Source organism: Leucoraja erinacea, chromosome 1 (genome assembly GCF_028641065.1).
Source record: "Leucoraja erinacea ecotype New England chromosome 1, Leri_hhj_1, whole genome shotgun sequence".
Lineage (NCBI taxonomy): Eukaryota > Metazoa > Chordata > Chondrichthyes > Rajiformes > Rajidae > Leucoraja > Leucoraja erinaceus.
In genome coordinates, this window is record NC_073377.1 from 163,873,157 (window position 1) to 163,899,929 (window position 26,773).

Sequence of the window (26,773 nt, forward strand, 5' to 3'; positions counted from 1 at the left end):
CTGTAGGATAACATGTCAATCCTAGAAAGCTTCTGAATTCTACACTAATCGTGTCCTAGTTCCAGGCTGGATGAGCTCTTAGCGAGCCAACGGCCACCCACATTTCAGTAGAAGTTGCGATCACTGTCGTACATAGCATTGTAAAGCACCAGGCCCGTTGATGTTTGCAACAAAGATGATGATGATAGTTTCAGAAGGAATCTACTGGTAAGTACCGACAGCTTGATTTCACTGGACTTTTGCTCATTCTGGATACTCATTTGCTTTCTTCTGACCTTGTGGAAAATGGAATATCCTCCTTAATAAATGAAATCCAAGGAGTTAAGGGCCTGTCCCACGAGCATGCGACTGCATGCGCCAAGCACGACCAAACTGGAAGCGGCGGCTGCGCGGAGGTCGAGTGATCCCGTACGAATTGACGTGAAGTTCGAGCGAAGTTCGCGCTAGGCTAGGCGTACGGCGTCAAGACGCTGCGTACGGCGTTGAGACGCTGAGTACGGCGTCGAGACGGTGCGTACGTCCGTCGAGGCGGTGCGTACGTCCGTCGAGGCGGTGCGTACGGCTTCAATGCAGCTGCGGGCCGGCAGGCCGTTGCCGCGCGGAATTTTTGGACAGTGTTTTTCGGAGCCCCGCGTAATGTCGGGACCAGCTCCGCACAACTCCATACGGATCCGGCAATAGAAGTGGGACCGGCCCCGCGAGGTCGTACGGCTCAAGCGATCATGTTAGGTCGCGCTTGCCGCATGCTCGTGGGACAGGCCCTTAAGAACCTTCAACTTTTCTGGCTCAATCCAGTCCTATTGTAATACTGGAGGTATTCATGTCTAATGGGATGGAGACATACTAAACTCAGCAAAACAATATTTTAACCTTGGTTACACAGAAAAGCTGGAGAAACTCAGCGGGTGCAGCAGCATCTATGGAGCGAAGGAAATAGGCAACGTTTCGGGCCGAAACCCTTCTTCAGACTGATTCCTTCTTTGCATGGGGTCAGAAGGTGACACAATATTGATCCGGGAACCCACTCTGCTCAAGCACTGAATATTCAGTCTGTGAAATACAGCTGAATGCCAGCAATGTGCTCACAGCTGCATATGGTGTCATACGACGGGTTCCAGTTCTTGCAGACGTCATGGAAATAAGGAATTTTTCCACAAAACTCAAAAACTTTGGTGGAGTCCTGGTATTCGGAAGGATATCCTGCCTCAGTTATTTCCAAGGAAATAATGAGTCGAGCTCTTTTCGCCTAGATTCACAGCTGGAATCTGAAGGGAAGGGAAAGCAAAGACAGGGCAGAAGTTTCTAAAAGAGGCCAATAAAAAATGCCAGTGTAATTAATATTTTTAATTTTGATTAAAAAAAACTAAGCGAAAGACCAGAAAAGGCTGAGAAAGACCAAGGAGGGCGTATTCTACAAGAAGCGGATCCCTTGTGTGGAATTTGAGGAACAATATCTTTAGTGATGATGTGGGTGAAAATGCAGAGAACTAATAAGCAGGTTAGAGAATCACATTGTGAGATTAGCATCTGATTTAGAGCAGATGATATGTATAATTTGTTTTCAAAATGCATTATCATGATTGAGATAACCAACCAGAACTTAATGCACAGTTGCTGAGTTTAGCACAGGTTCATGTATTTAAACATCTAGAGTGGCCAGCACCAGCTGAAACTTGCCAGTAATACGTTGATCTGTATAACTCTTAGAGGGGAAATGGTTTATGATTACAAATGGTGATGAAAATTGTTCCACAACTCAGGAAACAATAACCCTCTCAGCCACACACTTCTTCCATCTTGTCCCCCTGCCCGCTGTCTTCCAGTTTCTGTGAAGATTTTCTATTCACTGTATATTCACTGTAACTTCAGCTGAAAGTCACCAGTAGCCGTGAAGAATCAAAGCAATAACCAACCATCCATTCTGCCACACTTCCATCAACTCTCTTCGTCATCGACCCTGACTGATGTGCAGACTGCTGGTGTGGGCCGAGGGAGGCCTGGCCGCATGGCATAGAACTTTGTGTATTTTCACCATTCCTTGACACGTTTTTGTCTATTTGAGGTCCTGGCTGATCAACGGGCACAGATGTGGCACGTGACTGTAATGAAATGCTGGTGGAACCTGGCTTCCTTGTTCACTCCTTCTGATCCACTGGTCCTCATAAAACATCCAGAATAGCAACGTCACCTTCCTGTACTCTCACTGTAGACAAAGATGGTTCACTTGTCTCCAGAATACATGAACTCCAATCCATGTGTTGGTTCCCCACAGTTTACCACTGCTTTCTGGCAGTTTCACAACTTCATTCACTCCTGAAGAACATTTGGCTTCATAAATTAGACCTGCATTTACATTGCACAATTTCCATTCTCTCCAGCATTGAAACGTTTACAAATAGCCACTAGTAAACTAACTGTTTTAATAATATAAGAGAGAATAGATAAGATGATTGCACCCAGTATTTTAGCCAAGATAAGACCAGAGAATATACGTTTATGGTGAGAGGAGATCCGGTAGGCGGCGCGACTCTCGTCAGCAGCGGCCTCTGCAGCCCGTCCGCGTTTTTATTATTTTTTGTCTATGTTTATATGGAGTTTTTGTTATTTTTGTGGGGGTGTGTGTGTGGGGGGGTGGGGGTGGGGTGGGAGAGAGGGGGAAACTTTTGAATCTCTCCCTGCACTGGAGACCCGACCTTTTCTTGTCGGGTCTCCGTTGTCGTTGGGGCTGCAATGATGAGCGGCCTCCAACAGAAGAAGACCGCGGGCTCCCGGTGCCGCCGCGGGTCTCCACAGGTCCCTGGAGGGAGACCGCTTTTCAGGGCTCCTGCAACGGCGACTTCTCCCGCCCGAGTTGCGGGGTCGAAGAGCTCCTGGAGCGGGGCCTAACATCACCGCCCCGTGCGGCTTGGAATGGCCGCGGGACTCTGCGAGCGCACGCCGGGGGCTCCAACATCAAGACCCGGTGTGCGACCGTGCATCACCCGATGTGGCTTTAATGGCTGCGGGACAATCGCCATCGCCAGCCGGGGGCTTTGACTTTGACTCTGACATCGGGGGGGGGGGGGGAGAGAGTGCAGTGGAGAGATAAGTTTTTTTTGGCCTTCCATCACAGCGATGTGATGGATGTTTATGTAAAATGTAAATTATGTTGTGTCTGGGGTCTATTTGTTTGTAATGTATGGCTGCAGAAACGGCATTTCGTTTGGACCTCAAGGGGTCCAAATGACAATTAAATTGACTCTTGACTCTTGACTCTCTTGATGTACATGGAATCACACACCATGGAAACTTGTCCTTGAGCTCACCGAGTCCATGTCTAACATTAAGCACCAATTTACACAAATTGCCTGACTCCCATCAATCCGCCCCTCCCCACGCACCACCATGAAGACCTCAACACAAGGAGTATTAAATGTACCAACATGCATGTCTTTGGGACATGGGAGGAAATTTGAGGAGCCCATTCAATCACCCTGGCCATGGAGTTGTGAGGCCAACTCTTCTCATTGTGCCACTGTGCCATGGAAGACAACCCACTTTCCAAAGTCCCTCCGCCATCTTTCATTTTACACCTTTTCATATCAATAAATTTTCCAATCAGTTGGGCCATTGACATGGATTAATTTTTGTGGTGAACAGAGAACTTGCACATTTGGGGGAAATCCCTATCCCATCTGGATGGCCTCCTTCCTATTCATCTCAGATTTGGGATGCAAACAGAAGCCTCCACGTGGCGCATCCCGGGCAACGCTGACGACAGAAACTGTACCACAGCGACTGACTGAAGTAGCCAATTCTGCAACCACCAATCGTCAACCGTCACTGACCGACCGGAAAGACGTGATATGGAAGATGGCCGGACATGAGGAAGAAGATCTCAGATTTAGCTTAAGTGAAGAACATTAAATAATCATTTCATTATTCTACCACAGAGGCTTAAGATCTATGCGTGGGGGTCACGGGTTAGAATGTCACTGGTGCGGTGAAGAGGGGTGGTGTAGTGTAGAGTGTGGGTATGATTGGGTTGTCGTTTTGAACAATAGCTTGTATAAAAATCAATCCATGTTTTCACCTGTTGCTGAGTAGAAGGGGCAAGGTAGTGAGCTGGAGAAGTGTCTCTTAACAATGGGGAATGTTTTAAAATGTGTTTGAGATTTGCGAGTGTTAAGGCTGATTGTGTAGGAAGGAAATGCAGATGCTGGTTTAAACTGAAGACTGTGTCTCAAAATGCTGGAGTAACTCAGCGGGACAGGCTGAGAGACAGAATGGGTAATGTTTTGGGTCTCTGCCCAAAAAGTCACCTATTCCTTCTCTCCAGAGATGCTGCCTGTCCCGCTGAGTTACTCCAGCATTTTGTGTCTATGACGGGTGGTTGTGTGGGGAGGAAAGATTGTTCAAAATGTCAGGGCAATGAAATTGACAAACGAAGCTTTTTTTTTTTTCAGTTTCTTACCTTGCCGGAGATGCAATTTTTCCGGGTCGCATCTCCGGGCCTATCATCGATGGGGCTGGAGGCCTCCTCGGACTGACCTTGGGCCACACCGCGTAGCGTGGACTTAACATCGGAGCTGATCCCTTGCCTGGGATCGCTCCAACAGGTCTGTGACTTACCATCAAGAGCTCGCCGTCTCAGGAGAGGCTAGTCGGGAGCTCCAACGAACGCAGAGGCTCGACCAGCCCTGACGCGGGGTCCGATTGCCCGGCGCGGTGGAGCGGACATCCCCCCGAGGCACGAGGCGATCGCCCCGATGCAGAGGGCCCAAAACGCCACTGGCTACGCGTCACGATCGTCCCGTCAACGGAGGGCTCGAGGCCCCTAACTGCGGGACAGCAAAGGGAAAAGATTGCACTTTTTCCCGCCTTCCATCACAGTGAGGAATGTGGAGGGGTCACTGTGGTGGATGTTTATGTTAAGCTGTGTTTTGTGTGTTCTGTTCCTTTTTATTTGTGTGACTATAACTTGGGAAAATGAAATTCCTCGTATGTTGCAAAACATACTTGGCAAATAAAGTATTATTGTGATTGTGATTGTGATATGTACAAGTATTTTTATGGGATGGACAAAGTTTGGCTAGAACTGAATAAACGTCTTTGAATATAACATGTTTGCATTTTGTATCTTTTGTCGAGAGGAAGGAACTGTGTGTTATATCCGGAACAATAAAGGTGTGTTTTACATTAAGAAATCCATGTTGTTTCATAATGCAGATTATAAATCAACGTTCTGTCACATACTGATTACACTTTGTTCTCTAGTATTCACACCCTCTTTAGTTGGCTGCAGAAGAAAAAAAACATTCTCAATCAACATCATAAAACCTAAAACAAAATGATGCTTTTATATAATAACTTAATGTTCATCTGGAATTAACTCCTCTATTTTAACAAAGGCACTGCTCTAAATGGACTAAACTTACACATATAACTCTTGGATGTACATAGTCTACTCAACATCTTTTTATTCCATAATTTCAAGGCACAATTGTCCTGAACAAGTCAGAGTAAAGTCACTCCTTCAGTAGCATTGAGATTCCTCTCTACATAAGATTAAAAACTTCAATTTCATTTTGATAGTCATTGCTTCCAATTCATTTCACCACAATATTAATGATCTGAAGATAAATAACCATAACATTTTGGGCGGCACAGTGGCACCATGGTAGAGTTGCTGCCTTACAGCACCAGAGACCCGGGTTTATTCCTGACAATGGATGCTGTCTATACAGAGTTTGTATGTCCTTTCTGTTTCTGCACTGTATCTCTAAAGTATAAATCAAAAGCTATAATGGGTTCTAATTACATCTGCTAAATATGATATGTGTGGTTTTTTTGTTTGTTTGAGGAACAAGAATGTGAAAGTATATACTTTTTTTTGCACTTTATTATTCTTCTCTTCTGAAATCATTAAATTCTTGCTGAAAAATCATTCCTCAAGTCTTCTGGTCAGGCACCCAAAGATATTGTTTCCATGCTAGTCTAATGAGTATCAGAGCTTCGAAGCCACTGGGCTGTGTGGGACATTATAGCTGGTTCATAGCAATAATAGAATGATCTGAAGAGGTAGGACCAGGCCATTGGGCCCTTCGAGCCTGGCACCATTCAATATGTTGCTGGCTGACATCCAACTCAGTATCCCGTACCTGCCTTCTGTCTATACCCCCTGATCCCCTTAGCCACTTTCTGGGCCTGCATCTAACTCCCTCTTAAATATATAGCCAAAAACTATTGCCTCAACTACCTCTGCTAAATAGATATGTCCAGAGTTTCACCACTCTTGTTTGTTTGAACAAAATGTTCTTCTCATCTACTTTTTTTTTAAAGGATTTCCCCTTTATCCTTAAGAAATCATTAAATTCTGTCCTGAAAAATCATTCCTCAAGTCATCGGGGAACAATCTTCCTGCATCTAGCCTGTCCAACTCCTTAAGAATTTTGTAAGTTTCTATAAGATCCCCCCTCAATCTCCTAAATTCTAGAGACCTAAACTCGACCTAAACTCTGCAGATGTACATTTTCAACGGGGATTTCAAGGCATGGATCAGGAGTGGGTCATTGTTTAATTTCTTCTTCCCTAATTGAGGAATGCAACTATTAGATGTAAAGACCTGCATATCGTTACAGCCATGTTGTGCCACAACAACACAGACTGGATCACACGCAAGAGGCATTAATATGGGATACTTGTGATACTGCCAAATATTCACCATGTAAACCTCTGTACTATCAAGTGAAACATACTCAGGCATTATCCAGTTGTTTGCAGAGATTTCTATCCACAGTCATAATAGCCAACTGTTTATGTCATTATTACATAATAACTGTAAAATAATAATCTAGACAATTCTAAAGTCTGACTGCAAATGTTTAATTTAAAGTTTGTTATACATTTCTGTGCAGCGGTAAGCATCTGGAAAATGAATGCTATTTCACAAGTGACCGGTCTATATTCAAACTTGCAGCATATAAATCCAGTCTGAAGAAGGGTCTCGACCCAAAACGTCACCCATACCTTCTCTCCAGAGATGCTGCCTGTCCCGCTGAGTTACTCCAGCATTTTGTATCTATCTTCGGTTTAAACCAGCATATGCAGTTTCTTATTTTGCATATATATATATAAAACCTGTTGGTTTTGGTCTCAGATTATTTAGCCTTTCAAGAAGCAACAGTGCCCTCTCCTGATGAAAGATCATTAAGCAATTTTGAAACACTTCTTAGCAGCATCTGCAGTTCCTTCTTGAACAATCAAATGACCAATATAGTTTCAATGGCGGCACAGTGTTGGAGTTGCTGCCTTACAGCGCTTGCAGTGCCGGAGACTGGGGTTCGATCCTGACTACGGGTGCTGTCTATACGGGGTTTGTACGTTCTCCCCGTGATCTGCGTGGGTTTTCTCCGAGATCTTCGGTTTGTAGGTTACATGGCTTGGTCAATGTAGAAAAGAATTGTCCCTAGTGGGTGTAGGATAGTGTTAATGTGCGGGGATCGCTGGTCGGCGATGGGCCGGAAATGGCCTGTTTCCGCACTGTATCTCTAAACTAAATTACATTTTACTGAAGCTAAAAGCGATGTATTTGAAGATTACATGGTTTCTGTCAAAACATTGAAAAGGAGCACAATCAGAAAGCACAGTGTACCCAACAGAAGTTTTTCAAGTGGCTTGGAAGGCCACGTCCATCAAATCGAAATAACTTTGCAACTTATTCATTCATCATCTGAAATCTGTGATTCTTGCAGTTGTTCTTTTCACCAAAGAGTGAAGCTTGCCAACGTGAGAGGAAGTAGGTCAGCATATATCTGCAATAAAAAGGAAAAAAACCCCATCAAATTAGCATCCTTGTGCATCTGTCTAATTTCTGAAGCTTTAATATATATTTAAAGGTATTGGTCACCAAGTTCCCAAAGTCATCATTTTCTTTGTCCTTCATGCCTAATCGGAACAGTACATTACCGATTACCATTAAACTGGGCTTTGGATAGGAATACTAGTTAGATTTTCAGATCAGATTCAGATTCAGATTCAACTTTAATTGTCATTGTCAGTGTACAGTACAGAGACAATGAAATGCAGTTAGCATCTCCCTGGAGAGTGACATAGAAAATGATTTCAATAAATAAATCTATTTACATGCATACAGTCATAGTGTTTTTCCTGTGGGAGGAGTGTCCGGGGGGGTGGGGTTGATTGGCAGTCACCGAGGTACAGTGTTTTGTTTGATAAAGGCCACATTTAACCCTCATGTTTGCTTCCTCGTCTTCAGTTCTAGGGGCAGCACGGTGGCGCAGCGGTAGGTGCCAGAGACCTGGGTTCCATCCTGACTACAGGTGCTGTCTCTACTGGGTCTAAATTAAACTAAACCAAACTAAGCTAAAGATATTGGCTTGGGCTGGACAATACGGAGAGCAAGTGATAGGTTTATCCTCCACGTAAAAACTGAGCATTCAATTGTAATGAGTTTTGATTTTTATTTTGTTATCTGCATCTGATCTATGGTGAACAGAGTTATTGTTCTCCAGAATCTTAGGCAAGAACACCAGGGTTGGCGTGCCAAGGGCACTGGTGGTGTCAATTTTACTTAAAAGAAATGGAGAACTTCCAAGAGAAATTCAGTAGTTTCTGAGAACTCTGGGCTGGCTGAAATCTAACAGCCTGTGAGGGCTGTTGGGCTGGGTGATATCATGGTGGAGGAGTCAGTGGTGATCAGGTAATATTATAGAAGTATCTGAATTTATGGATCAAAATTATTGATCGTTTGTTAGTACTAAGTGGAACGCACATTTTTTCACCGTCCAAATTTGTGCCCCCCCCCCCCCCCCCCCTCATTAAGTGCCTATTCGTCCAGAACCAGAGGCCACAGTCTTAGAATAAAGGGGAGGTCATTTAAGACTGAGGTGAGAAAAAACTTTTTCACCCAGAGAGTTGCGAATTTATGGAATTCCATGCCACAGAGTGCAGTGGAGGCCAAGTCACTGGATGGATTTAAGAGAGAGTTAGATAGAGCACTAGGGAGTAGTGGAGTCAAGGGATATGGGGAGAAGGCAGGCATGGGTTATTGATAGGGGACGATCAGCCATGATCACAATGAATGGCGGTGCTGTCTTGAAGGGCTGAATGGCCTCTTCCTGCACCTATTTTCTATGTTTCTATGTTTCTATATTTCCAATTTATTGGTAGGAGTGTGTGGATAAAATGTTTGTGTGATTTACACTACAAATTGGATACTGTAATTGTATGTGCAATGGAAAGTATGTCTTTGACATGCAGAGAGGGCACTTTACAACATTAATCCTTGTGCAATGCTGATTAGGCACTTCCATTCTTAAAGAGTCTCATGCCGATCCAGCTAATGTTATGTTTTAACCAAACATGGGAAAGCAAACACTCAGTTGCAATGAGAACAGTCTCCCACTAGCTATATTCTTTAAAGGAATTCCCAATGACTTGAAGGCTCTTCGAAACCTGAGAGAAAGTTTGTTGTTCAACCAAAATACTGCAGTGCAGAATCAGATTTTTGAAGCGTTTTACATGGATTGTCATTTGTCCAGCCGAGCCCAAATGCCATTATTTGGTAAGCCATCCATCACCTGCGCCTGACATTAAATGCTTATATTGTCAGCTGTCCTCCTGCATTTCCAGAGGTGTAGAGTGTGGAAAGGAGGGCCGTGATAATGATGAACTGTTACAGTAGAGGGTCTGTCGGATGGCGTGGGCAAGTGGCTGAGAAAGACCAAGAAGGAAGGGCGTATTCCACAAGAAGCAGATCCCTAAGTGGGAATGTGAGGACCAATATATTTGGAGACGATGGGGAGGAAAATACATAGAATGAATAAGGAGGCTGGAGAATCACATTGTGAGTTTAGCATCTGATTTAGTCATAAGATCATAAGAATAGAATAGAATAGAATAGAATAGAATAGAATAGTTTCTTTATTGTCATTGTAACATGAACCATGTACAACGAAATTTAAAAATGTCAGCCAGTCAGTGCACCATTCAAACATTTCTAAAAGCTAACGATACATACAAGATAAAAAATTAAAAGATAAAGTACTAAAATAAATATCATGAAAATAGCACGCACAAACACCCAACCTTCCATCCTTCTGTCGATTTCACAGTGTACCACATCCCCTTAGTCTGTATCGCCCCTGCGTTCCTTGGCGGCTACATTTAGTGCTTGTATAGCAGTGGGGTAAAAACTGTTTTTTAGTCTATTTGTCCTTGTCCTTGTAGATCTGTACCGTCTGCCTGACGGCAACAGTTCAAACAGGGAGTGTCCGGGGTGGGAAATGTCCTTTATGATACTCTGGGATTAGGGATCTGGGATAAGGCCATAAGGGACAGGAATAGAATTAGGCCATACGGCCCAACAAGTCTACTCCGCCATTCAATAATGGCCGATCTATCTCTCCTTCCTAACCCTATTCTCCTGCCTTCTCCCCATAACACGCTAACACCTGCGCTAATCAAGAATCTATCAATCTCTGCCTTAAAAATATCCACTGACTTTTCTTTCACAGCCTTCTGTGGAAAAAAGTTCCACAGATTCACCACCCTCTGACTAAAGACATTTCTCCTCATCTCCTTCCTCAAAGAATGTCCTTTAATTCTGAGGCTATGTCCTCTGGTCCTAGACTCTCCCACTAGTGGAAACATCCTTTCCACATCCATTCTGTGTAGTTCGAGCAGATTTCTCCCAAAGTCTTTAGAATGCCTTCAAATCCCAATTCATCGGTCGGTTTTACACAATGCTGCATCACCATTCACTCAGCTAACAACAACTGTCAAACCAGATGTCCTGCATGACCTTCATAGAGCTAAACTCCAACAGCTCAGAGTAAGCTTGACCTGATCCAGGACAATTCAACCCACAAGACTATATTAATGCATAGGAGTTCTGATTTACACTGAAGATAGACACAAAATACTGGAGTAACTCAGCAGAACAGGCAACATCTCTGGAGAGAAGGAATGGGTGATGTTTTAGGTCGAGACCCTTCTTCAGTCTGAAGTGGCTGCGGCTTGCCTGCAGTCCATCTGTTTTTACTTTTTTTGTTGTTATTTTTGTTTTGTTTTAGTTAAATTTTAGTTTATTAGGTTGTGTTATGTGTGGGGGTGGGGGGAGGGGGTGAAACATGGTTTTCTGTCTCTTCCTTCGGGGGAATGCGACTCTTTCTGTCGTATCCCCCCTTCTCTGCCTCCGTCTGCGCTGAGGCTTAATGGTGGAGCTGGCGGCCTCCAACTGCGACCGACCTCGAGGCTCCGGAAGCAGAACCACCCAGGACTTACCAACGCGAGGCTGGCCGAATTCGGAGCTGTGGCGGCGTTTCCGGCGTTCGGGTGGTGGCGGCCCGACTTGGGGCTGAGGCGGTGCTCCGGTGTGTCGGCGGCGGTGTTCCGGCGGCAGTGTTCCGGCGGCGGCGACCTGAATCCGGGGCTCGGCCAAGGGCCCAGTGGACGACATCGTCGGGAGCTCGCAGGTCACAGGTTGGCGACCTGTTTTTACGGAGCTCCCGCGGTAACGGCTGCGTCCGCTGGACTGGAGGGCGGCATCTTCGGCAGCTTCGACCACCCCGGGCCGCGGAGCTTGAACCGGCCCGTTCGCGGAGCTCGGTGAGCCGCGGGACTGACTTACCATCGCCCGGTGGGGTCACCACATCGGAGGCCTGGATCGCCTCAGCGCAGAGGGAGAATAAGGAGGGGAAGAGACTTTAAGACTTTTACCTCCGTCACAGTGAGGAGGTGCCGGGTGAACTCACTGTGGTGGATGTTAATTTGTGTTTATTGTGTGTTTTGTTGTTTATTATTATATGTATGACTGCAGGCAATGACATTTCAATGACAAATAAAGGAATCTAATCTAATCTAATCTAATCTAATCTAAGAAGGGTCTCCCATTCCTTCTCTCCAGAGATGCTGCCTGTCCTGCTGAGTTACTCCAGCATTTTGTGTACATATTCTGATGAATCAAGGGATTCAATGAAACCTCCACAGATGGCAACACAGAATGCTGAAGTGTCAGGATTCCCGCTATTTCTCTGCTTTTCAAACATTGGAACGACTTCTACCATTTCCAGCAAAAAGCTATTACTGGGCACCGCACATACCATGAAGTTGCCTGTTCACTATGAATGGGATATTCTAATCATTGATGTAAATGAGTGGAAAATCATCGAATGTGGACTTGTTCATCGTGCCGTCAGAAACTTATCCTTTTTGGAATTCAATAAGGCCTCATCTCATCGCTGGTTCCAAGTAAAGGGAATGTACTTCCAGCAACTTATATTAATGCACAGAAATGTCCTTGGTGTTGCTGCCCCTTTGCTGATATGAATCTTGTGGTAGTATTTGCAAACAAGGTTTTTGATGTTCTTTTAATGGTTAAGGGATGTACTAGTGTTACAGAAGCAGTGTTGAGGACATTTTCAACACATTTTGCTATTTGTGGCCATCATATTGCTTCTTTTCAACACAGTAGATAATTCTGCTTACCAAAACAAAATCTGCTCTCTAAATACTGTCCGATGCAATGGGAATATTTCTGCCCCAATTTTGTGGTACCCATGACTGCTACCAATGTTGGCCTTGTCTGAGAGTAGCATGCTCACATTTTCCTAGATTACTAGGCATTGACTTATCAGTCTTGGAGACTTGCCTACTAGTTTAATTCATAAAGGAAATTGTGCATGAATGAATCATAGTTATGGAGCTATGCAGCATGAAAACATTGGTTCAATTCAACCACACCAATGTGAGATGCTCAGCCGAGCTTGTCCCACTTCCCACAAAATCTTTCCTATCCATGTATCTCTATAATGTTGATTAAATGCCGTAAATGTACCCACCTCTACTCCTTGCATGGTAGTTCATTCCTTGTACGCACTCACCTCTCTGTAAAATGTTGGACACACTAGAGGCAGGAAACATGTTTCCGATGTTGGGGGAGTCCAGAACCAGGGGCCACAGTTTGAGAATAAGGAGTAAGCCATTTAGAACGGAGACGAGGAAACACTTTTTCTCACAGAGAGTGGCGAGTCTGTGGAATTCTCCGCTTCAGAGGACGGTGGAGGCAGGTTCTCTGGATGCTTTCAAGAGAGAGCTAGATAGGGCTCTTAAAAATAGCGGAGTCAGGGGATATAGGGAGAAGGCAGGAACGGGGTACTGATTGGGGATGATCAGCCATGATCACATTGAATGGCGGTGCTGGCTCGAAGGGCTAAATGGCCTACTACTGCACCTATTGTCTATTGTCTATTGTATGCACCAACCTCTCTGTAAAACGTTGGACATCAGGTCACATATAAATCCTTTTCCTCTCACCTTAAACCTATGCCCTCCAGCTTTTCACCCCCCAACCCCAGTGAAACAAAACTGTGCCCACTCACCTTAGCTATGTTTCACGTGACTTTTCAAAACCCTACAAGGTCAGCTGTCATCCTGCTAAACTCCAGGGAGTAAAGATCCAGACCATCCAGTCTCTCCTTAAAGCTCTAAACTAAGCTAAAAAAAACAACTTAAATACTGGTATCATTCTTGTAAATCCTTTTCTGATATTTTTCCAGTTTACTGACATCCCTTCTATTGCAAGATGCACAGTAATCCAAAAGTGGTCTTACCAATATCTTGTACAGCTCTAACACGCCATATCAACTCCTGTAATAGACAATAGACAGTAGGTGCAGGAGTAGCCCATTTAGCCCTTCGAGCCAGCACCGCCATTCAATGTGATCATGGCTGATCATCCCCAATCAGTACCCCGTACCTGCCTTCTCCCCATATCCCCTGACTCCGCTATTTTTAAGAGCCCTATCTAGCTCTCTCTTGAAAGCATCCAGAGAACCTGCCTCCACCGCCCCCTCTGAGGCAGAGAATTCCACAGACTCACCACTCTCTGTGAGAAAAAGTGTTTCCTCGTCTCCGTTCCAAATGGCCTACTCCTTATTCTTAAACTGTGGCCCCTGGTTCTGGACTCCCCAAACATCAGGAACATGTTTCCTGCCTCTAGTGTGTCCAAGCCCTTAACAATCTTATATCTTTCAATGAGATTGCCTCTCATCCTTCTAAACTCCAGAGTGTACAAGCCCAGCTGCTCCATTCTCTCAGCATATGACAGTCCCGTCATCCCGGGAAGTAACCTTGTAAACTTATGCTGCACTCCCTCAATAGCAAGAATGTCCTTCCTCAAATTAGGGGACCAAAACTGCGCACAATACTCCACTGGGACTCTGTACAACTGCAGAAGGACCTCTTTGCTCCTATATTCGAATCCTCTTGTTATAAAGGCCAACATGCCATTCGCTTTCTTCACTGCCTGCTGTACCCGCATGCTTACTTTCATAGACTGATGTACAAGGACCCCCAGATCCCATTGTACTTCCCCTTTTTCCAACTTGACACCATTTAGATAGCAATCTGAATGTTGTCCTATTAAACCAAGGTCCTTTTGTAGAGCAGATAACCTTCTTCATTGTTCACTATACCACCGAGTCTAGTGTCATCTGCAAACTAACCACACATCCAAATTGCTAACATAAACAAAAACAGTGGACCCAGCGCTGATCCCAGTGATACATCATGTCTAGCTGACTTCCAGTCTTAAAACAAAATATCACTGCTCTCTGTTTTATGTACCTTCAAGCCAATTTTTTATCCAATTGGCCAGCTCACCGTGGATTCCATGTAATCTAACTTTACATAGGGGCCTCCACGCATTACCTAGTCAACGGCCTTGCAGAAAACTTGCATCACACTGCCCTCATCAATCTTCTTCACCACCTCTTCAAAAACAATTATGTGCAACATGATTCCCCTCACATAAAACCCTGTCGACTATCCCTAGTCAGTCCTTGGCTTGTAGACCTCACCTTTCAGAATCCTTTCCAATAACCTACCCACCACTGAGGTAAGTAAGGCTCACTGCTCTGTAGTACCCAGGCTTTCCTTGCAGCTTTACCTAAATGGAGACACAATATTAGCCACCCTCCAGTCTTCTAGTACCTCATCCATGGGTATCAATATCTCTGCCAATGGCTCTGCAATTTCTTTCTTAGCTTCCCACAACGTCCAAGGATATACTTGATCAGGCCCTGGGGATTTATCGATCTTTATGCATTTTAAGGCCTACAGCACCTCCTCGTCTATAATGTGGCCCCCCTGGGAAACACAGATGTGAAATGTTCATTTACCACCTTACCCATCTACCGTGTCTCCACCGTAGATGACCTTATTGATCTTTAAGGGGCCCTATTCCCTCCCTCAGTGCTCTTTTGTCCAAATACACGTAGATTCTCTGGATTCTCTGTACCTACAGCAAGTTCATGTCCCCATTTTGCTCTCCTGATTTCCCTCTGAAGCGAATGGACTCCAAACAAAGACAGAACTGTGGCGAGTTGTCCAGTTGTTAAATAGCTCAATGATAATCTCCACTCATTTTGAGCAGAATGCGACCATGCATGCTCACAAATTTGCATTTCAGTTGGCACAATTGAATTTAAACAATATAATACATTTTTAAAAATCAATCACAATAGGAAGTCTAAAGTCAAATGACTCATATGCACCACACACAATAGATGCATTATTGTCCGATGAAGTGGTTAATATTAAGTGGTCTATGACTCAGTAGTAGCTGGCCCAGTGGTGTGTGATTCAGTGAGGACCAGTGAGTGACTGGGCACTAGAATACAACAGTGGTTTAAATAACTGAAGAGTGCCAAAGTTGAGTGATGACTGATTCAATGCTTCTGAAATGAAGAGCACGTCTTAATATTGGAAATTGTAACACAGAGCTAACAAATGAATGGTGCATAGAGTTGACCGGAATGATTTATTGGTGGTGATTCATTTGCTATGATTAAATTTCACCTCCCCAATAACTGAACATAGAATTGTATTGATGGTGACTGTGAAAATATTCTCATTCTGTCCCAAATACTTTGCTAAAGGTTCAAACGTTTAAAGTTTTGAGTGTTGGCTGGAAACTTAGTTTTTCTGTGAATAAATCAGACTTGTATTTTTTTGAGGTTCAAAATGCCATTGCAGAAATGTCTTTTTGTTAATGTGATTTAATCGTACGAGCTGTTTTAATTTCTATTTCCTGGTCTATTTCCTGCCTCACAACACTACATGAGCGCTGGTCAGATTCTGCAAGGCATTAATAGATATCCTTCTTCTTCTGTTGTGTGGTGTGCACAGCCTAAAGTTGTTGGGCAATTTGTTCTATTTGATCTTCCGTTTGTGCACAGCCTAAGTTGATTGCATTAGTTGACACAGGACGGACCACGTGAAGGTTGCAATCTTCCACCCCAATAGATATCCCACAGAGCAAAATCTTCAATTTCATATGTGTAGGAAGGAACTGCAGATGCTGGTTGATACCGAAGATAGACTTAAAGCGCTTGAGGTAACTCAGCGTGTCAGGTTGGGTGGGTCTGCATCACTGGAGCATCAAAGGAAAGATGACATTTCAGGTCTGAAGAAGGGTTCACCTTTTTCTCCAGAGATGCTGCCTGACCCGCTGAGTTACTCCAGCACTTTGTGTCTAGACCTTCAATTTCATAATCGTTTAGATGGCATCCCAAAAGGACTTTACCGCAAAGCATTGTATGCGTTCAGAAGTGCACATTGAATGAATGTCTTCATTAAGTGGCACTGGCATGCCTATTGCTTAAGTACTATCTTCCAATTTTGTACCAGTAAACCTCCTGATTCACTAAACTGGCAAATTAGAGGCTTAAAGAGCTAAATATTCTTTACCTAATCACATTGAAACTTCAAACAGCACCAAAACTTTAAAAGCATCACTCGGGAGTGTACAAGAACTTGATAATCAAAGCCACAATAATATAATTTTGGGCTAAGTGCCTATTTTATGATTAATGAATCATGAGAAACCTTCATAATCATAGTGGACATAGCACAAGATGACTTAACAGTGAACTCCAAGCATTGGATTCTCTAAAAAATATGATTTATTATACTTCCAAATACATATGCTCTCTGATGGACTCCGACATAGACATAGGGTCATGCAGCATGGATTTAGGGCCTATAACCCAACTTGCCTATACCGATCAATATGGCACATCTACACTAGTTCCACCTGCCTTCTTATCCATGTACCTGTCCAAATGTCATTAAAATGTTGCTGCTTTAGCAATACCTAGGTCTTTATCTCTGGAGCGCAGACAGTTACGGGGGGGATCAAGGATCTTTAATAATGCATGAGGAGGATAGACAGATTGATGTGGACCTGAGGTTGGTACACCTTATTTAACTACCTCCTCTGGCAACTCATTCCATATACCCACCACCCTTTGTGTGAAAACATTGCCCCTCATGTTCTGATTCAGTTTCCCCTCGCACTTAAACAATGGTTCTTGATTCCCCTTCTCTGGGTAAAAGACTGTGCATTTACCCTATCCTCCTCTGGATCTTATACACCTCTATAATATCACCCATCATCCTCCCGCACTCCAAGGAATAATGTCCCAGCCTGCCCAACCTCTCCCTATAGCTCAGGGTCTCAGGTTCTGGCAACATCCTTGAAAATCTTGTCTGCATCCTTGCCAACTTAGCAAAATCTTTTACATAACAGGATGACCAAAACTAAACACAATACTCCAGATGTGGCCTGCTCAATGTCTAGTGCAATTGTAACATGACATCCCAACTTCTATACTCAATGCTCTGACTGATGAAGGCCAGTGTGCCAAATGCCTTCTTGACTACCCAATCTGCCCTGGTTTGACTTCCCAAAATGCAACACCTTGCACATATCTGGGTCAAACTCAATGAACCATTCCTTAGCCCACCTGATCAAAATCCTGCTGCATTTTTTGATAACCATCTTCGCTATCTACGATGCCACCCACTTTCGTGTCATCTGCAATCTTACTAATCTTGCCTTGTACATTCTCATCCAAATCATTGATATAAACCATAAATAGCAATGGGCCCATCACTGATCCCAGAGTCACAGAGCTCCAGTTTGAAAAAAAAATTCCACCATTCCCCTCTGCTTCCTTCCATGAAGCCACATCTCTATCCAGTCAGCTAACTCTCCTTAGATTCCACATGTTCTAACCTTCCAGAGTAATCTGCCATGGGGAACCATGTCAACAATGTGCATGGCTTTGCCCTCATCAACCTTCTTAGTTACTTCAGTAGACACACAATCTAGAGTAACTCAGCTGGTCAGGCAGCATCCCTGAAGAGAATGAATGGGTGACATTTCGGGTCGAGAACCTTCTTCAAACTCAGTTACTTGTTCAGCTACATTCATTGTATTACATTCGATCTCCAAACATGCAACACATCGCTCTGGCTAGGATTAAACTCTCTTTCCCATTTCTCCACCATTTCTCTTGCTGATCTCTATTCTCACGAGAGAATAGAAGTGATCCTATTTTCATAAAAATGCTGCCACTGTAGAGATATTCTTGAACATGGAACAGAGGGCAGCACCTTGACGCAGCAGTAGAGTTGCTGCCTTACAAAGCCTGCGGCCCAGGTTCGATCCTGACTATGAGTGCTGTCTGTATGGAATTAGTACGTTCTCTTTGTGACTGCGTGGGTTTTCTCTGGGGGCTCTGGCTTCCTCCTACAGTACAAAGGCGTACAGATTTGTAGGTTAATTGGCTTTGGTAAGTTGAAAAATGTCCCTAGCATGGAGGATAGTGTTAGTGTATCACCGGTCGGTGTGGACTCTGTAGGCAAAGGCCCTGTTTTGCACTGTATCTCGAAAGTCTAAAAAACACAATCTGTATCTTGTATTCAATTTATCACCTGGAAGACTGCTTGGGAAAGAACCTATGTGCTCATCATAAAGGAGGCACTTTGACAATTACCCAAAATGATTAAGATTACTTATTTTCCACCTCTCCTGGTTCCATATTCCATAATAAATGTGTCTGATCTCTATAAATCTGCAATGTTGACTTCCTATAACATCAGTCCACATCTGTAAAATGAATTGATCTCAAATTTAAGAATATATTAATCTGGGGAAAGTTTCAGGGAAACTTTGTGCTTACCATGATACTAAAACACAAACGAGTTTAACAATTAAAGTGGTCTGTTTTATGTTAAAGTTTCAAAGCTGCGGAGGATCTTTCAGCTGCACATTAGATACATCAACACATTTATCTTCCTAATTATTTGGCAGTCGTGAAAGATCAATGCACTGTAGCCTCCAGGTTTCCAATATTAAGTCATAGGTTAGGACGGTGCCAATAGCTATTAAGGCCTTACAACAGTGCCCGCAAAACTGAAGTAATAAGCCAATAGCTGAAGGCAATATTGCACAATAGGATTCAGAGTGCCACAAGGTGTCCAATGCAAGATATTGGCACTGCACTGCCACTCAGTCCGCTGTATGGATATCTCTCAGTTTGATTTCCTTTTTGCCCGAGAAGAGAAGAATTCTTCAGCGTACAGAAGTAAACGTTTGAATCAACAATCAATCAATCAAAGATCTTATCGTCATTCAGAAATACACCAATAAATGCAAGTCTGAACGAAATATCATTGCATCTGGCTCACTGTGCAACATAAAATAACAATAGGATAAAATGGATAAAAAGATCAAATGGATAAAAAGATAATGGTGTCGGCACAATACATGGAATTCAAGAGTCTGATGGCTCCGGGGAAGAAGCTGTTGCAAAACCTGGCCGTTCTGCTCCTTATACTGCGATACCTTTTGCCCGAGGTCAGCAGAGTGATCAGTCCATGATGGAGATGTGTGGGGTCCTTTATAATACTGTTGGCCTTAGACAAGCAACGTTTACTCGCAATGTCCCCGATGTTCACACTTTATTGACAGATAATTACCATTCCCACAAAATACAATCCATACACCCACATTGTTTGGAAAGTTGTGACTATCAGTTCTTACCATCAGAAGATGAAAAGGAACCTGGACTTTTTCAAACTGGCGATCCTTGAAGCTACTTTCCGAGCTTTTGCATAATTGATGAAACCACTTGTGAAAAGCAAGATCCCTGTAACATAGGAGTAGAATAGACAATAGACAATAGGTGCAGGAGTACGTCATTTGGCCCTTCGAGCCAGCACCCCCATACAATGTGATCATGGCTGATCATCCCCAATCAGTACCCCGTTCCTGCCTTCTCCCCACACCCCTTGACTCCGCTATTTTTAAGAGCCCTATCTAGCTCCCTCTTGAAAGTATCCAGAGAACCGGCCTCCACCATCCTCCGAGGCAGAGAATTCCACAGACTCTCTGTGTGATAAAGTGTTTCCTCATCTCTGTTCTAAATGGCTTACCCCTTATTCTAAACTTCATAACAAGAGGAGTTGGCACCTGGTTCTGGACTCCCTCAACATCCCTGCCTCTAGCGTGTCCAAACCTTTAATAATATTACATGTTTCAATAAGATACCCTCTCATCCTTCTAAACTCCAGAGTGTACAAGCCCAGCTGCTCCATTCTCTCAGAATACGACAGTCCCACTGGGAATTAACCTTGTGAACCTACGCTGCACTCCCTCAATAGCAAGAATGTTCTTCCTCAAATTTGGAGACCAAAACTGCACACAATACTCCAGGTGTGGTCTCACTAGGGCCCTGTACAACTACAGAAGGAGCTCTTTGCTCCAATACTCAACTCCTCTTGTTTTGAAGGCTAACATGCCATTTGCTTTCTTCACTGACTGTTGCACCTGCATGCTTACTTTCATTGACTGATGAACAAGGACCCCAGACCCCGTTGTACTTCCCCTTTTCCCAACTTGACAACATTTAGATAATAATCTGCCTTCCTGTTTTGCTACCTCACATTTATCCATATTAAACTGCATTCTTTCTGAAAGTCCAGGTACACTACATCCATTGGCTCTCCCTTGTCCATTTTCCTAGTAACACCCTCAAAACTTTCCAGAAAATTTGTCAAGCATGATTTCCCCTTCGTAAATCCATGCTGACTCGGACCGATTCTGTTACTGCTAACCAAATGTGCCGCTATTTCATCTTTAATGATTGACTCCAGCATCTTCCCCACCACCGATGTCTGGCTAACTGGTCTATAATTCCCTGTTTTCTCTCTCCCGTCTTTCTTAAAAAGTGGGATAACATTAGCTACCCTCCAATCCACAGGAACTGATCCTGAATCTATAGAACATTGGAAAATTATCACCAATGCATCCACGATTTCTAGAGCCTCTTCCTTAAGTACCCTGGGATACAGACCACCAGGCCCTGGGGATTTATCAGCCTTCAGTCCCATCAGTCTACGCAACACCGTTTCCTGCCTAATGTGGATTTCCTTCAGTTCCTCCATCACCCCAGATCCTCTGGCCACTAGTACATCAGGAAGATTGTGTCCTCACTAGTGAAGACGGATCCAAAATACCTGTTCAACCCATCTGCCATTTCTGTGTTCCCCATAATAAATTCATCCTTTTCAATCTTCAAGGGTCCAACTTTGGTCTAAACTAATGTTTTCCCTCTTCACATACTTAATCAAGCTTTTGCTACCCTCCCTTATATTCTTGGCTGGCTTACCTTCGTACCTCATCTTTTCTCCCCGTATTAATTTTTTAGTTATCGTCTGTTGCTCTTTAAACATTACCCAATCCTCTGGCTTCCCGCTCATCTTTGCTATGTTGTACTTCTTGTCTTTAATTTTTATACTGTCCCTGACATTCCTTATCAGCCACGGTCACCCCTTACTCCCATTGGAATCTTTCTTCCTCTTTGGAATGAACCGATCGTGTACCTTCTGTATTATTCCCAGAAATACCTGCCATTGTTGTTCTACTGCCATCTCTGCTAGGGTATCTGTCCGGTCCACTGGCCAGCTCCTCCCTCATGGCTCCATAGCCCCTTTGTTCAACTGTAGTACTGACACCTCCGATTTACCCTTCTCCCTCTCAAATTGTAGAATAAAAATCATATTATGGTCACTACCCCCTAATTGCTCCTGAAGGGGCTGTCCCACTGCGGCGACCTAATCTGTGGGTTTAGATGAGTTTGCCCTCGACTCAAACTCGCAGCGTGGTCAACACGAGGCCCTATGAGGTCACTGAAACTCTCCTTCATGCTCGAGGGAAGTTCCCGAATACTCGCGGCCTCAGCTAGGCTGAGGAAAAATTTCAGCATGTTGAAAAATTTTCCTTGCGCAAACTTTTGTCGGCACGGTTCTTTTTGACTCGTAATGCAATGGAGTAGGATCGCTATTTACTTACAGGCAGTCGAGGGCAGCCATTGGCAAGCTCCTTCGCTGACTGGGCATTTTGATTGGCTCGTTGGAGTTTTCAGGACCAGGGAAAACCGACCGGTAGGTAAAATGGCCACTAAACTTTATTATATTTCTTAAAAGTGTCTCCTTCTCCTCCGTTCTCCCCCCCTTCTCTACTCCTCTCTCCCCTTCCCCCTCTTTAAAGGACTTACCGTACACTGGCAGCTGTTTACCTTCCTCTTCATGGCGGGTATGAATTTCAGACAGCGCTCCCCCGCTTTCCCTGGCCCCTGTCTTTGCAATGTTGTTTGTGTGACTGTGCGTGTGTGACTGTGTGTGTGTGTGTGTGTAGGTGTGGGGGTGTGTGGGGGAGGGAGTGTGTGTGTGTGTGCGTGTGTGTGTGGGGAGGGAGGGGTGCGCGTACCTGTGTGAATGTGTGTGACCCCCGGGAGGGGTGTGTGCATATGTGTGTGTGTGTGTGTGTACGTGTGTGTGTGAGACAGGGAGAGCCAGGGAGTACGTGTGCGTGTACGTGTGTGTGTGTGTCTGTGTGTGTGTCTGTGTGTGTGTGTGTCTGTGTGTGTGTATATGTGTACATGTACGTGTGCGTGTGCGCGTGCGCGTGTGCGTGTGCGTGTGAGCGTGTGCAGTCGGTCAATCCAGCTCGTGGTTTCAACGGGGACGGCCGATCCACTTCGAGGTTTTCCAGGCGAATGCCCTCGAGGTTGAAGGGCGAAGGCGCTCTTCTTAACTCGTGGATTAGGTCGTCGCAGTGGAACAGCCCCTTTAACCTCATGTTCCCTATCCAATCCAGTTCATTGCACAACACTAAATCCAGAATTGTCTTCTCCCTGGTAGGCTCCCTTTCTTGGGGTCCAGTACCAACCTGATTTTCCCAGTCTACCTGCATGGTGAAATCTCCCATAACAACTGTAGCATTCCCTTTACAACATGCCAATGTGTACTCTTGATTGATCTTGCACCCTATATCCAGACTACTGTTTGGGGGCCTGTAGATAAGTCTTTACTCTTTTTTTACTCTTGCAATTCCTTAGTTCTATCCATTCTGACTCCACATCTCCTGTTTCAATGTCACCCCTTGCAAGGAACTGAATTTCATTCCACACCAACAGAATTACTCCACCCCCTCTGCCCACCTGTCTGTGTTTTGCATAGGAGGGAAACCCTTGAATATTCAGTTCCCAACCCTGGCCTCTTGCAGCCATGTCTCTGTAATTCCCACAACATCATAATTGCCAATTTCTAACTGAGTCTCATGCACGTCCACTTTATTTCTTATATTTTGCGCATTCATATACAACACTCTGACTTCAGTAAAAGGTTGTACATGTAGCTTAACATACAAATAGCGCACCAATTACAAGTGTCTTCAATGCTGCATTTAGTATGGTTTCTCAAAGTGTAGTCAGGAGTCGGTTTAATCTGGTTAACATAGAATTCAATATGTACTGGTGGATTGTTAAATGATAATTTGCAACAACAATGATATTCTGAAAATGATAAGTTGAATTACTAAACAAGAAGATCGACCCAAAAAGCTGGAGTAACTCAGCAGGACAGGCAGCATCTCTGGCGAGAAGGAATGGATGATGTTTCGGGTTGAGACCCTTCTAAACTAAATATTCAGGTGTATATCCTGTGTTTCGTGGCTGAACCAAGCATAAAATTGAATGGAAAATGACATGCACATCATGCGCACATCAGAGCATACAGAACAAACAGGAACATGCAAGACACATTCGACACCTCGCCTGTGAAATTGCCACAACCATATCTTGTCTGAACAATGCACAGGAAACCATGTCTGGACAGCAGGAACACATTTGCCATTTGAATACATTTGTGGGATCTGCCCCATTGAATGAGTCCCTACCTAATGATAATGCAACTCAATCTCTGTGGGTAAATATTAATAACCAAAAATCTACGAGTATGGAGCAGGTGCGGGGGCAATGGGCCAGATGGATTCTATTCTCTTTGGTGTCGGTCACTTGTTACTTCCTCGTTAGGTCTGGCACCATGGCCATTCAGCGTACAGGATGGAGGTGGAGCTGCTCACAGGATGGTGCAAATCCCACAACCTCATTCTCAACGTGGAAAAAATAAGGAGATGGTAGTTGACTTCAGGAGGGCGGGAAAACAATACCATACAAGATACAAGATACAAGATACATTTAATTGTCATTTTGACCCCTTGAGGTCCAAACGAAATGCCGTTTCTGCAGCCATACATTACAAACACATAGACCCAAGACACAACATAATTTACATAAACATCCATCACATCGCTGTGATGGAAGGCCAAATAAACTTATCTCTCCACTGCACTCTCCCCCCCCCCCCATGTCAGAGTCAAAGTCAAAGCCACCGGCTGGCGATGGCGATTGTCCCGCGGCTATTAAAGCCACGCCGGGTGGTGCAAGGTCGCACACCGGGTCTTGGTGTTAGAGCCCCCGGCGTGCGCTCGCAGAGTCCCGCGGCCATTCCAAGCCGCGCGGGGCAGTGATGTTAGGCCCCGCTCCAGGAGCTCTTCAACCCCGCAACTCGGGCGGGGGAAGTCGCCGTTGCGAGAGCCCTGAAAAGTGGTCTCCCTCCAGGGACCCGCGGGCTCCCGGTGCCGCCATCCACAGACCTGCCGTTGGAGCCTTCGACTCTCCAGTCAGGTCGCAGCAGCAGCAGCAGCGCTCCTCCACCGCTCCACCCGCTCCGGACTCGGCCAGCCCCGCGACGGCGACGGTGAGTTGTAGCACCAGAGTCCCCGGCTTCTTCCTGTTGGAGGCCGCTCCTCGTTGAGAAAAGGTCGGGTCTCCAGTGCAGGGAGAGATTTAAAAAGTTCCCCCCCCCCCCCCCTCCCACCCCACCCCCACCCCCCCCCACACACACACCCAACAAAAAATAACAAAAACTACATTAAAACACAGACAGAGAAATAATAAAACGCGGACAGACTGCAGAGGCCGCTGCTGACCAGAGTCGCGCCGCCCACCGACTGCACATCGATGGAGCTGATGTGGAAAGGGTCAGCAGCGTGAAGTTCCTAGGACTCCACCTGTCAGATGACCTGACGTCCACGACCAACACCACAGCACTGGTCAAGAGAGCCCAGCAGCGACTACACCCTCTCCGAAGACTACGTAAAGCAGGTCTCCCCACTACACACCTACGGACTTTTTATAGGGGGACAATCGAGAGCACATTAACCTACGGCATCACTTCCTGGTTCGGGAGCTGCAAGGCGTACGAACGGCACCAACTAGACAGGATAGTGAAGACCGCCAGCAGGATTATTGGTGCTCCACTCCCTATCCTGCTGGACATATACAGGAAGAGATGTATCAGCAGAGCCATCTCCATCATCAAAGACCCCTACCACCCATCGCATGACATTTTCTCCATCCTGCCATCTGGGAAGAGGTACAGGAGCATTAGCTGCAAAACCAGCAGGATGCTCCTCAACTTCTTCCCGCAGGCTATAAGACTGCTAAACGGACTTTGCCCCCTGCCAAAGTATCGCGCACCAACCACCAACCTGGACACACTGCAGCAGAGCCACTGTCGTGCCGCTGCCGATCGGAACGCCTGTTGATGTTTAGTAGAGAGTAGAGTGTTAATTTGTTCATGATATATGTATTTTTATTTCTATTTATTTTTTAATGCACACTGAATGGACACTGGTTGAGCAACGTTTTTTTGTTTCCTCTGGGTATGTGAGTACTCAGGAAATGACAATAAAGATATACAATACAATACAATACAATTCTAGGGGCAGTTATAGTTGGGCACTTAGAATTGAGAACGTTATTGGCACATACAAATAATACAATTACTATTGGCAAACCATAAGCAAGCGGCAACTTGCGAAACATAGAAAATAGGTGCAGGAGTAGGCCATTCGGCCCATCGAGTCAGCACCGCCATTTAATATGATCATGGCTGATCATCCATTCAATATGATCTTGGCTGCTCATCCAAAATCAGTACGCCGTACCTGCTTTCTCACCATATCCCTTGATTCTGTTAGCCCTAAGAACTATATCTAACACTCTCTTGAAAACATCCAGTGAATTGGCCTCCACTGCCTTCTGTGGCAGAGAATTCCACATTTAAAATAGTGAAGTTACCATAGTGATATCAATACTTGAGATTCACAACCATCAATAGTAGGCACTTCATCAATGACAAATCCACGAAGACAGGCCTGTGGAAAGGTTTTGCATTCAAAATAGTTGCCATCTTAACATGAGCTGAAAGCTCCTCTTTGTAAATGCTGGCCACAGCCTGTAGCGAGGTCAGTGATACTGACCTATGTTCAAATGTCTCTCTCCAGGATGTGCTGATGGGTTCGAAGGATCTGGGGACACAATAACTCTGTGGCCAGGCAGATATTTGACTAACATAGGGGGAACAAAACCATAGGTTTGGCTGAAAAATGAATAGTTTATTTCCTGTCCCTATCCCTACTGCATTGAGGTGACCATTGCCGAGGCAGCCACTGGCTTATTTTCAGCTAGACCAGGACAGCATTGCCCATCAGGGCCAGTAGATGGCATGACTC

General features: G+C 44.7%; 1 protein-coding gene across 1 annotated transcript in view; it reads right to left on the reverse strand.

Annotated features, from left to right (window-relative positions):
- Window positions 1-6,392: 6,392 nt before the first annotated feature.
- LOC129704353 (NEDD4 family-interacting protein 1-like) overlaps window positions 6,393-26,773 on the reverse strand; it is a 72,792-nt gene continuing 52,411 nt past the window's right edge. Inside the window, exons 5-6 of the mRNA XM_055647443.1 lie at window positions 19,895-20,000; window positions 6,393-7,793 (exon numbers count right to left, since the gene is read on the reverse strand). Of these exons, the coding sequence (XP_055503418.1) occupies window positions 19,897-20,000 (104 nt within the window). The 3' untranslated portion in view covers window positions 6,393-7,793; window positions 19,895-19,896. The remainder of the gene's footprint in view (window positions 7,794-19,894; window positions 20,001-26,773) is intronic.